General features: G+C 43.9%; 1 protein-coding gene across 40 annotated transcripts in view; it reads right to left on the bottom strand.

Moving 5' to 3' along the window:
- Window positions 1–12,805, bottom strand: part of Clasp1 (cytoplasmic linker associated protein 1) — a 221,593-nt gene that overhangs the window by 64,819 nt on the left and 143,969 nt on the right. For 10 of the 40 annotated variants that reach the window (XM_063272238.1, XM_063272254.1, XM_063272274.1 and 7 more), the window contains 5 exons: window positions 11,608–11,715; window positions 7,505–7,567; window positions 4,295–4,398; window positions 2,010–2,033; window positions 468–712 (listed from right to left, as the gene is read on the bottom strand). In XM_063272238.1, the coding sequence (XP_063128308.1) occupies window positions 468–712; window positions 2,010–2,033; window positions 4,295–4,398; window positions 7,505–7,567; window positions 11,608–11,715 (544 nt within the window). The remainder of the gene's footprint in view (window positions 1–467; window positions 713–2,009; window positions 2,034–4,294; window positions 4,399–7,504; window positions 7,568–11,607; window positions 11,716–12,805) is intronic. The other 30 variants (XM_063272251.1, XM_063272259.1, XM_039091273.2 and 27 more) reach the window with 7 other exon arrangements.

The raw sequence follows: 12,805 nt of genomic DNA, 5'->3' as shown, positions 1-12,805 counted from the left end.
GAGCAATGCTTGGTTATTTAAATATTTTATGAAATACCAAAGGAAGGTATAGGAAATAACCATTACAAAGCGAGCATGCTGCTGCTACTGGGAGTGCTCTATGCCATCGGAGGCTTGCTTGGCACACGCCTAAGTTGTGCACATGAATGGTATGAGTTTACAGACCTCTACTTGCTGCAGTTGGTCTTGGAGCCTTGGGGAGAAGTGAGCCCTAGCAGCACACAGCTACTTTCTGTACCTGACTCCTCAGGGAGCATCCTCTAAAGGACGCTCCTGTCAGATGTGCACCTGTCAGGGACCAATGTCCCAGCAGCCTAATAGGTAACAGTGAGTTTGCTAGATGTTTTCAGACGTCTGAGTGGCAGGCACTATGTAGTACCCGTGACTAGAGCTTTGCAGACTTTACAACGGCAGAGACCCCTCAAAGCCTTTGAGGGGTCTAATGGGACTGAGATGTGTGGCCTTACCTCAGTGTTCTTTGGCTCTTCAGCAAGTTCTGCAGGCCTAGAAGCCCCTCTTTCCTTTCTGACCAGTTGGAACTGGCACAGTGGTTGAGAACCTCTGCTACATCTTCAGTCTGCCGCAGATAATGGGGAATGCCACCGTTCCTGGAGCCGTATGAGCGCTCAGAGCACACGCTAGAGGCATCACTGTTGGCGTCATCATCAGAGTACATTCCGTAGGGCTCGTACCTCCTCCTCACAGGCTTCTTCTGCAATGTCCCACGAGGACACGAGGAGCAGGGCAAGGAAGAAGTGGAAAGGCGAAACCAGTCATGACACATCCATTAAAAGCTACAGTGTAGAGTTAAACACACACACACACACACACACACACACACACACACACACACACACACACACGTTTTCTATGCTTACAGATTAGGAAATTAAAAACAGAACTGTCAAGGTAGGTGATGTTGTCATGTTGTACATTTCTGTGAAGAAGAAAGAATTTGTCATCTTGTAGAAAGTATGTATATATGTGGGGGCAGGGTAGAAAAGGGGATTTTCAGCAGGATGGACTTTGGTGTGAATCCTGGTATTACTGCTGAAAAACTGTCAGTTTCTGCCTTGGTGACTCCTCTCGAGGAGGGTAACCACCGCACCTGCCTCAGCAGACTAGTGTGAGGGTTTAATGAAGCTCTGAAAGACGAAGCACCCATTCACTGCAGCTGTGTGCACATGCTAAGCCCTGCAGAGCGCGGAGCGATCTACCTTAAGCATGTTCTGTGGCTGCCCTTGCTTGAACAATCATGCTTGCTTAGAAGTTTGCAGTTGAAATGTTAGTGGTAGAGATATTCTATGCAAAAGGGTCCCAGACTGTATGAGCCACTTTAGTTAATAGCATCATTTGGTTTTTAACATGAATGGGTTTCTACATTTAACATGAATGAGGACTACAATAGCCCCCTCCATTCCCCTCTCACACTCTCCATATAAGACAGTGTGTTAAACCCATATATAGTATGGGAAGTTTGAAACAGAATGTTTCCTAAACACAGTTTGGCTCAAGCCACATAAACAGTTTTAATTTTCAAACAATGTTAATTAGTTTGAATCTCAGCTTGCTCAGGACAGTACTGCCTTCTGTCCCAGCAAAAATTATTCCTAGAATCCCTTCTTCACCTTTAAAAATGTTTTTGATTTAGATGATAACCTACATATGATTTACACTTACATATAAGTCAGATTTCCTAAAACAAAAAAGAAAAGGTTGGCCGATAGACCTGCTCATGAAGTTATGATTATAAAGTAGACACAAACTGAGTTAATAAAATGAAACACAGGAAGGACAGGGAGCAGAGTGACAAACACAAAGCAGCCTCACGGAAGGATGCAAAAGGGGATGGACTCCATCACACGGCAGCAAACCAGAATGCTTACCAGAGACATGGAGACCAGAATCTCTAACTACAACTACATTTTGTGCTGCTTTCAACTAAACTCTAAAAGAAATACACTTGCAACAGAAAAAACAGTTGTAAACAAAAGTTAAAGCACGGGTACCTTGCTCCTGGCGTCTCCTAACAGCTGTAGGCAGGGAATATTGAAGGATGGGAAAAAGCATAGAGAATTATGTCAGAAGCATATGTGGGGATTGCTCTGGCAACAAAAGTGTACAGCAACATCTCTTAGCAAACCAAAAACACAGGTCAGCAAGCAGTTGGTTTGGAGTAGATCGTAGCAGACTGCCTTCCAAATGGCATGTCCTAGTCCCTCTGGATCTGTCCCTGGCTCTCTATTTCATGGTAGAACTCTCGCTGAGATTTCCCATACCCATTGTTTGTCCCTATGAGATCTGCCTACCCCAGAGGCTCCCATTTGGTAGGCAGAGATTCCCTACCATTCTGGCCTGTTCCTCTTCAGAAGCAGGTCACTCAAAGAGACCAGACACAGCAAACAAAGGAGCAAGGGCAGAAAGGACAGAATGGGAGTGGGGCCCAAAGGAGAGCTCAAGTGAATCAGAAAGGTCTGACTCTCTAGAGCTCCACTCTGCCTTGTAGAACTTTCCACACACTTCCTTATGTGGGTTTTAAGTAACTAAAAACAAACAAACCCTGCTCTAATTGGAAGTCCCTTTCAGCCAGTGGTTCAGCCCACTGTTTCCTAGCCCCCTGACTACCACTCTCGAGGGTCTCTGAATAAATAAAAGGAACATTCAGAATGCTAGGACTTGAACAAGAAAGCCTCATTGGATTCTATCCCAGCTCTTGACTCAGGTTAAAACCATGGTGAGAGCAGTGCTGGACACTCCAGTACCTGTCAGAAAAAAGTCCTTCTGTTCATAAGGCTCATGAGTAGGCTGGCCAGGCTGGATGCTGAGCAGAAAGTATCTGAGAGTGGCTGACAGCTTCCTCTCAGATGCACACTAAGGAAAGAACCTAACTGAGCAGAACAAACAAAGCAGAAACGCAAAGTGCCAAGAGCGGGATTCACAGTAGCCACAGACCGTAAGGCACTGATCGGGTGGTGCAGGCTAAATTCAAAACCTCAGACTGAAAAGCAGGGTAGTGTTATGTTTGCTTGTTTCCTAACAAGAGAATACATCTTAGAACAGCAGTGGGTGGGGCACTGATGAGACCATTTCAAGTGCTGGGTACATGACCTAGGTATGTGAGGCTGTTCTTACCAGCCAGGAGGCAAGTTCCGCACAAACTGATCCAACAGGAATGTTTGCTGTGCCACAGACTGAAGGACCCATGTGCCTTTGATCCCCCCCCACACAAATATTATAACATAATATGCACACCCCCCCCCCCCCGTGCTTTACAACTAAATCTTAACATTTAGAAAATTTTTCTTTGTGTGTAAGTAGGGAGGGGAGGGATGTCAAACTGGGGTGCCATTCCTTAGACGTTTACCTGGTTTTTGAGACAGAGCCTCATTTTTACCTGAATCATGGATTCAGCTGGACTGGCAAGCCAGGCGCCCATTCCATCTCTCTGGTGCTGTGATGACTAGGGTGTACCACCACACACAGCTTTATACATGGATTCTGGGGCTTAACCTGGGTCCTTGTGTTTTCATGACAAATGTTTGCTTAGCTATCTCCCTGATCCTGGCTCCTTTTCTCAAATACTACGTTGATCCATTTTTTGGGGTGTAGGTGACTCTCCCATGTCAGAATCACATAACAGAATAAATGTAACTTTCAGGTCTCAGAGTCTATCATCCACTGCTACAATCATACATGTAGCTTTGTTATCAAAGCAACAGAGGCAACAGGATGGAAAACAGGAAATGGTGTGGGGAAAGAAGCTATGATACGCGGGGGGGAGAGGATAGTGAGATGGCATGTAGGAAACCCAAGGCCACCCAGACTTCCTGCCGATGCTGTTTATTAGGAGGCCAATTTGACTCTGTGTTGTAAAGAGTGTGAGAGGGAAAAAAATAAACTTTACATAACTTTTTCTCTGTGAATGTATATGTGGTTGTGAGCGTGGCTGTCAAGGGTCTTCCTTGACTGCCCTAACACCTTCCTCACTGGAGACAGGGTTTCTCACAATACAGAGAACTAGTATGTCGTCTAGCTGACCAGATCGCTCAGAGGATCCCATTTCTGCCTCTGGAATGCTGGGAATACAGCCCCCCCCCCCCCCCGCCATCTGAACTCTGGTCCACCCTTGCCTATGCTTTTAATGGTTGACCCCATCATCCCAGCCCTATTCACACGCTTTGGAAGAAGAGTTTAAAAGACAATTTAGTCATCTGACTTGACATCAATTTTTTGTTAAGACAGAAAACTATGGATGAATAACTGTGACTCACTCCATCCTCCCTGTGCCCCTTACCAGAGCGTCGGCCACAGCGGCTTCCAGGTCTGTGCTGGTACTCAAGACTCGCATGGCGCTCACAGAACCAGGGATCCGTCCTGACTGGCCCAGCCCAAACCGATCTATTCAGAAAACAGAAGCAGCACATGTCAGTCTACTTACATCTTCTCAGTCTCCTGCGAGGACTCCCTCCTTCCGCTAAAGACAGAGACACCAACATTCCCTAGCCAGTTTGAATAGCACTGGACTTGCCTGCCAGTGGGAGGGGCTGAGGCCCTTACATTTGACACGAATGGGTCACAATATGGGCTTTTCCTTCTTTGTATTTTGCTGTTTTAAGTGGAGCCTGCTTTAGACATGATGTTATGAAAGGGCTTGAGACAGACGATAGAAGAATTTATTATAGATGGAAGCCGGGCTCTAGGTTGAATCTTTTCATCTATTTAACTTTCCTTCTAGAAGAAAGTACCCTTGATGTTTATCCAATATAAGCAAGTTTCATGGTTTGGGAAATAAGATTTAATGCAAAGTGATGGAAAAAGTAAAAACCTGAAATAAATTATTAAATTGACTTTAATTTTTCTTAGCGTTTTTATTAAGAGTTAATATAAATACTATTTAAACATTAATTTACTAAAATTATCTAATAATCACCATAAAAAATCTAGTGCCTTCTTTTTAGAACATTAATCATCTAGATATCATCTAGATTTTACCTGAGTCCCTTTAAGGATTTTAAATGATAAATTTTATATAGAAAAGGCAGAAGGAATTCAAAACCTTAAGATAAATATTTGCAATTTAAGCAATGATTCTAAAGTTCTTATTTAAAATATTTTCTATTTGTGTGTATGTGTGTGTGTGTGTGAGAGAGAGAGAGAGAGAGAGAGAGAGAGAGAGAGAGAGAGAGAGAGAGAAGCAGTAGTGCTCCTAACCACAGTGCCACCTCTAGAGCCCCCTAGGGCTGTTCCTCATCAGGGTAAATGGAGACTTTCTTTTTAAGTTCTCTTTAAGCAGCTGACCTGCTTTATTTAAATAGTGCTAGAGTTTAAAACTCCAGGAGAAAGCCTGTAGAATTATATATTCCAGGGAGGGATCACCATCTACTGATGAAAAGTTTACTTATCAAAATTCTAATACTTAAATGTTAAGATAAAAAAGTAAGTCCTTCTTGAGTTAATAAAGAAAACACCATTTGGACCAGGAGAAACAAACCTCTGCCTTGGCCACACTTCAGCAATACAGCATTGAGAATGGATGGAACGGAGTATTTATTTTATGGAACTTGATCTTTTGTTTTAAATTATATTTTAATTTATTTATTACTTTGTGGGGAGGGGCTCTGGCACTCATACGTCAGAGGACCACTTGCAGGTGTCGTTCTCTTTTTCCACTGGTGGGTCTCAGACACTGACTTCAAGGTGTCAGGCTTGGCAGCTTCTACATGCTGACTGAGCACTATGAATTGACTTACTTACAAAATGATATATTTAAGCCTTTGGACAGAAAACAAGACATCATCTACAAAACTAATGAACTTTAAAATAAAGTGTTATTTAGCTTTTTAAAAATATCAATTTCAAAACAATTTACCCTTCTACCCCCACAGGCAGGGAATATAATTTAAACACTGCTAGTCAAAAGACTCATACACAGTCACAGATTCTTTAATAAAGAAAAACAATCGTATGTCATACTATCCCCTTTTTTAATGCACTTGCCGATGATTACAAACGTCATCTTACTCCATTAAGTTTTGGAGGTGAGCTACTATTGCTATAAGAATTACAAAGACCATGGACAGTCAACTCATACCCACACGAATGCTCATTGGTTAGCGTGTGAAGCAGGGCAGAATTAAGGGTTGTTTATGTGCATGCTGCCTTGTGAGTAACTTTGGCTTACTTTTATTCCATTAAAAAAGGGTAGATAGCAGGGAATATATGAGTAACAAAATGAGTAATTCAGTAAAAGCCATTTAAAAGTTATCCAGCATAAACATAAAGTCTTAAAAACAAAAATTTAAAAACAAAACTAACAAACAAACAAAAAAAAACACAAGTAAATTTCATGCCAGCAATTCTTACTCCAGGGACAATATTGACTTTTTTAAGACAGAAAACTAAAACTTATAATAATAAAGCAAGTACTCAGTGCTTCCCAGATGCATATAGCTTTGCCACACACAGCGACTGTCAGTCATCTGACAGAGTAGGTAATGTGACTGCGATCTAAAGGGGACATGCTGGTCTCCATCTAAGCATGACAGGCTTTCTGTTTTCACCAGGCAAACCCCTGTGGTCCACACTCACTGTCCCAATACTAGGATAAAGCTGTTTGCTGAGGGATGGATACGGAGGACTGTGCCCTCCGTCTGGCACCTAATCCTTAGAGAAACACATTCAGTCAGGGCCTACATGGTGAAAACACGCAGCTGCCTACCAAAGGGCAAGGAGTTGGCTTGATAGACAGGTAAGCCTCAGCACTATTAACAGTTGGTGGATTAGGAGAGCGTGCTGACTCCATCGAGAAACTAGCCATTAGAGGCTGTTAGTGTATGAGGATGACGCCAGTTAAGGTGGCATATGGATGCATCTTTAGACACTCACTGTGCACCTGTGGCAGTAGGTTTGGTTAAATGAAGCTGAGACAGACAGTTAGGTGCTCACAGGCAATGGGACCAACCTCTGGCCTGTGAATGGTCTGGATCCTAATCTTGCTTTTCTATAAAGCGTTCAGGGCAATATATTTATTTTCATGTGTGTGAAATTATGTATGCTGTAATCTGAGGTGTGTGAACTGATACTTGAAAATAACGAACCTGACACTAATACAACTAACTTAGCATCTGAACGTTAGGACTGTGAGTGAGGACTGTGGAGACCAAAGACTGCTGGGTGATATCAATCTCCCACTCCTGTGGGAGACTGTGACACCCACTCTGGGTTGTTCTCTTCCTGGGGAGGAGGTGTGTGTAAAGAAGTAGTTCCCTGATTTTTGTTTTGATGTAAAGATGAATGCTAGAGAAACAATGTCAAGCAGGCGGTCAAGCATCAAGCTATGAACAGAACCATAAACATTCAACAACTCAAAAGAAAAGAACAACAAAGGAGGGCAAACATGAGGCGCACACATGCCAAGCGCTGGCTGACACGATGGCAACGGAGGTGGACATGGGGGTGGGAGGACAGATGGAGAGGCGGAGTCATGCAGTTAGCACTTGTTCACCTGACTGCCCAACAGATTCAGCAGTGGAGAGAGCACTAGTGGACCTGGAATGACGTCGAGAGGCTGCAGGTAAAAGGAACGGCAACACCCACAGGGTTAACACACAAGTACCAGAGGAAATGCGGGGGCTGCTATCACCAAGGCCGCGTTTCTCATGACAAAATGGTGCTGGGTATGAATGGACAGCAGGACTGGCCCCATACTGCTGCATGGGGCCGCTGGCCTAACACAGCTTGTACACACACAGAGGCGTGGCAGAGGCACTCATTCCAGTGCTTCATGCTAAGGACGCACTGACGGACTTGGACTCCAGGTTTAGATTCACATCACGAAGCTTCCATCAGCCATTATGGAAATAAGCCACATGAAGAACATCAGGAGTCAGAGCACCACCTGAACCCGGGTAGACAGCGAGAGGATGGATTGTTAACTCAGCTCACGAGATGGGTCACTGGTATGTGATGCATATGCCACCATGCACCAAAAACAGAAGCAGAGAGGTTCATAATCTTATCTCGACAGGAATTCATGGGGTAACGGGGGCTCAACAACTGCACTCTGCCCAGTGGAAAGACTTCGTGTCTATCGTGCAAATACCCTAGCTATTAATGTACGTGTTTAAGTGTGGGGCGTCCACGGGCAGTGCGTGTGGAGGTTTTCCTTGGAGACACAGCTGCAGGAGTATGAGCACCACTTCAGAAACACGAGTGGCAGGCCTGGCTTGCCCACAGCCAGCTGTGGCCCTTGGTAATATAGCAAACCTTGGTACCTACCTCTTGTCTGTCAGGGAGAATGTTAAATGTCAGTAGTGCCAGCACATAGCAGTGCTGGTGACAGGATTAGCACTGGGCAGCAGAGGAGATTTAGAGAAACCTACATTTAGGATAATATTTATGAACAACTGTTTGTAATATGTGTATGACTCATCAACCTGAGGAAATGGATGTTAAATTCCATCCTTGTGAAGAGAGTAACTTTGCAAAATAATTATAAAATAAGAAACTGGTTTGAAATGCTGATGTCACAGGTCCATATAATATCCAGATACTCATCTAATGAGAAGAATGGGGAGATACTTGTTCCCTTGGTGCCGTATCGTAGAATATCCACATTTAACCAAATCACAGTGAGGCAGAACCCTTTACTCCCCTCCGTTATTCTGCACATATTAAAACTCACACATTTAGTCACAAAGCATCAAAACCTCTAAGTTCAATGCATCTTTATTTCTAAGCCCCCATGTCACTTTATAAAACATACATCCCATGGCAGATGTGATATAAAAAAGCAAACATTACCTGTTAAGCAATACAAACTTTAGCAGCTTGAAATTAAAAGGGGAGAAGGGGGTCTTCTTTTTGGAAGATTCATACACACAACATTGAGCTGATGTATCTAAAACAAGACTTACCACTTTCCTGAATGAGGAAGCTGGTTAATGTTTTGTTGCGACCAGAGTGAACTGTGCAGTTCTTTTCTACCACACAAGCACTGTATCTTGACAGCTTACATTGAACATGGTTTTAAGCAATACTTGATCTGTCTGAAGGTTTCTTAAAACATATTTCCGTGGTCTGAACACAATATTCTACAGTGTGTTGTGTAATGACTTCTCTGTGGAATTCCCAAGTATACACTCAGCAATGGACCCCATAGGGGACCCACTTGTGTAAAAGCCTGACTGGCAGTAGAGTTCTCCAGTCTGTAACCTCATTTAGCTTTCAGACTCACTTAGCTTCAACATAGCGCTGCAAACTTAAATCAACAGGTACAGCTGGCAGCCTATTCACAGCTGTAACCAACCACGCCGATAAGCTATAAATGTGCTTTCTGTCATTAGTTTCCAAAGAGCATAGCACAGCCACCATTTGCCTACTGTTTACATTGTGTTTCACATTATGAATAATCCAGTGATGGTTTAAATGTATGGGCAGGAGGCACAGGGAGCATACGTTGTGTGTAATACTCCAACATTATACAAAACGGACATCAGCATCTGCAAGCAGCCCTGGAACCAATTCTCCACAGAGGCAGAGAGAGTTCTGCATTCACTGAAATACGATTACCTTTCTTTTCTCCTAATAAGGTCTGGCTGTCTAAGTTTACTCAAAGGGTAACAGGTGGAAGTGATTATGGAAACCAACAAGGAACAGGCAGTGTTCATGGATTCATAGCAAGCTCCCACAGGACAGCCACTTTCTGGGAAGCCTGTGTAAATCCCCAGGTCCTATCCAAGCCTGGAAACCAACACTTCAGGACACTCTTATGCCCTGTGCTCTGCATCTAATTCAGGAAGAAAGCTCACTAAGAAGCATTTAACACACTGCTGAGCAATGTGAGAGACATTCGTGAGAACTGCTTTAGAACAAGGCAGGCTGGGAGTCAAACCATGCCTGGTTCTGCAGTGTAAATGCATGACTGTAAGATCAGGCTTGGAGGCTGACGATACGGGTGCTTGTCCCTCAGTGTGAGCAGGGACTGATGGCACTTGTGCCAGCTGATGCTTCAAATGGTGACTTTTTGTTACTCCTTGGACACAAGCTTGGGGGACAGATTTAACCCAAGGAGGTAAAAGGCATGGTTTAAAAATTTAGCTCAAGTGATCTTTCCTACTGCCCTGACCACAGCAGAAGAGAGCAGCTAATAAAGCCAGAGTGCACTTGGAGCCACAGCTTCTGCCCTAGGCAACAGTAACTACACAGAGCAATATTTTGGGATGTCACCAAGACACCTGAGAGATCTGTTTACCCAAAGAGCAAACAACTGCTTAGGTTTAATCCATGTACAAAGAATTCAGCCCTCCTTGCCTGGTCCACAGACCACATGTAAGAATTCAAGGCTCAGTCCACAGACTGTAAAGTGTCAGCCACCAAGAAAAATGTTGACCTGCTTCTAACAGAAAAAATCATCCACAGATTGAATTTCTTGCTGATATAACGGGGGTCTGAAAGGTCAAATAGTGAGTCAAGATGTACAAGGTGCATAGCTTGAATTTAAAAGGAAAAATCACCAGTTCATTCAGGGGAACAAGTGAGTATCCCTGTTGACCCAAAGCTGGAGGGTACTGCAGCATTCCTGACACAGTGGGAAAGCTGCCTGCCTGAGGGACAGGAGACCAGCTGACAACTTAAAAGAAGGAGCCTACAGTAATAGAACTGTCTAGAAGGCCTCTGGGATCTGTTTTCAGAGCCCGTGTGTTGATGTGAGCTCACAGGCAACAGCAGGAGTCAGGCCTCCTGCTTTGATCTGCCACTGCCTCTCTCTTGGAGCAACATGCACAGAATGAAAAGGTCAGCTGAGTAACTAACTCATAGTCAACATCACAGACTGCTGAAGCCCCTGCTTCGGGGGGATGAGGATCACTCAGACCCAGGTCTAATTACAACAAGGTCACTTCTGCTCTTTTGCTCATTTAGAGTACAATACACATCCTGATGACACCACCAAGCACCTGAAAATAACTGCTGAAGGATAAAAGTATTCCTTTCATTAGTGTTGATGGACACCTTTGGGAATGGATAATTAATAAGAGATGGAGTATGCCCATTTTAGAGCAAGATGGGGTTCCTAAAACTAAAAACAAAATTCATTTAACTTCCGATATGTTTTAAAGTTATGCTCCTGTTCTTCCTTTGAATAATATCTACTGAGCTCCAGGGATGCGGCTCAGAGTCTAGCACCCTTAAAGCTGGATGCCCTGGTTCCATCCTCAATACTAAAAAAATCTTTATATAAACTAATCTTTAGTAAAAGCAAAGGTAAACCAGAAATTTGATGATCAAGTGTAAATTCTGAGTTCACCTCACGTGCAGGCAGCCATTCACTTCAGCTAAGTTTTGCCTTCTGTTAGAAAGTAGCACAATGGGCTTACCCAGGGACAAGTGACCAGGAATGGCCATGGCAGAGTGAAATGGTGTTTTTTGCCTCTAATGTGTGAAGACTGGTAGTTGCTAAGGTTTATACATGCAGAGGACGACAAGGGTGACTAAGGAAGAGGGAAGAGAGAAGATGGGATCACAGGGCAGCAGAGGGAAGCGGTCATTCCACCCAGCAGTGGCTGCACAAGCACTGGGAGCCCCTGCACAGCGCCTATGGGTACTCACCGAGTGGTGTGAAGCCCCGAGCAGGGCTTGTATCTCGGCTGCTCTCACGGCTGGTATCGCGGCTGCACCCCTGACTCATGCTGGGTCGGGGGATACGGCTGCTCCGTGCTAGCGTGCAGCATGAGGGGTTTCAGAGAAGGTGAACAAATTTAATGAAGACAGAAAAACTCACAAGCATCAGTCACATTTGCTTAAATGTAATTATTGACAAGTATGGGGCCACCTGCCCACGAAGAGGTCTCACTGACAGGAGGGTCTGTCCCTCAGAAGGCTGTGGATTTAAGCACCGGAGTGAAATTACACTTAAATGTGAGAAATGAAATCTTCCCAAAGGACAGCCTGGCATCCAGTATAAGATCCAAAGCATGTCAGAAATAACCAGTGTCCGAAGCTTTAGCAGACATCTCAGTAAGAGCTTAGGACACCAAAGTTGTTTAATGGCACCTGGTTTTCCAAAAGACCACCTAATGTGGATGGATAATAGGAATAAGGATGCTGGTCTTGAGGTCTGCAAACTTCCCTAACAAAAGAAGATGGCTCACCTTTCTCAGGGTAGCCTGCCCTACAGAGAAGCCAACGCGCAACCTAGCTGGGAAGACTGCTCACAGTCAGACAGAGCCATCACACACAGACCCAACCATCTAGACCATCAGAGGCTGAGGCCGCATCGGGTGCTCATCACTCTCTCCACAGCTAGGAAACTGACAATCTCAGTACTTGGCAAAGAAGACTTCTCTAATGACCCTGGAATTGTAATTATTTTATGATTGCTTCTGGACGGTTTATTTTTCACTGAAAACACTGAAACATTAAGACTGTAAGGCAAAGCCGTACAGTAGTCTAAGGTCTAATATTTTGGCTACGAAGCTCAGAAAGACCATGATATCTGTGCTTCTCAATTTGATGAAAGAGAAATAAGTTCCAAGAGAAATGCTCTTTAGAAACACTGCTTCCTGATGTGGGCGGAGGGAAACCTAACACCACAGCTCCAGAGACCACCTCAGAGGTCAAATGCTTCTAGACTAGATAGAAATGGCTCAAAACTGTGGAAACTAATGAGCTTGACTCTCTGGTATAAAAACAAGCAAATCTTCTCTATCTCAATAAACACTGTCAATTGTTTCAGAGCAAAGATTTTCAGTTAACTATAATAAGAACTCCCCATTAACCGGAATCATAAAACTCTCCGATAAAGAAG

The sequence above is a fragment of the Rattus norvegicus genome, chromosome 13 (assembly GCF_036323735.1).
Source record: "Rattus norvegicus strain BN/NHsdMcwi chromosome 13, GRCr8, whole genome shotgun sequence".
NCBI lineage: Eukaryota > Metazoa > Chordata > Mammalia > Rodentia > Muridae > Rattus > Rattus norvegicus.
Note: the sequence above shows the minus strand (reverse complement) of the source record. Positions and strands in the feature narration are given on the sequence as shown.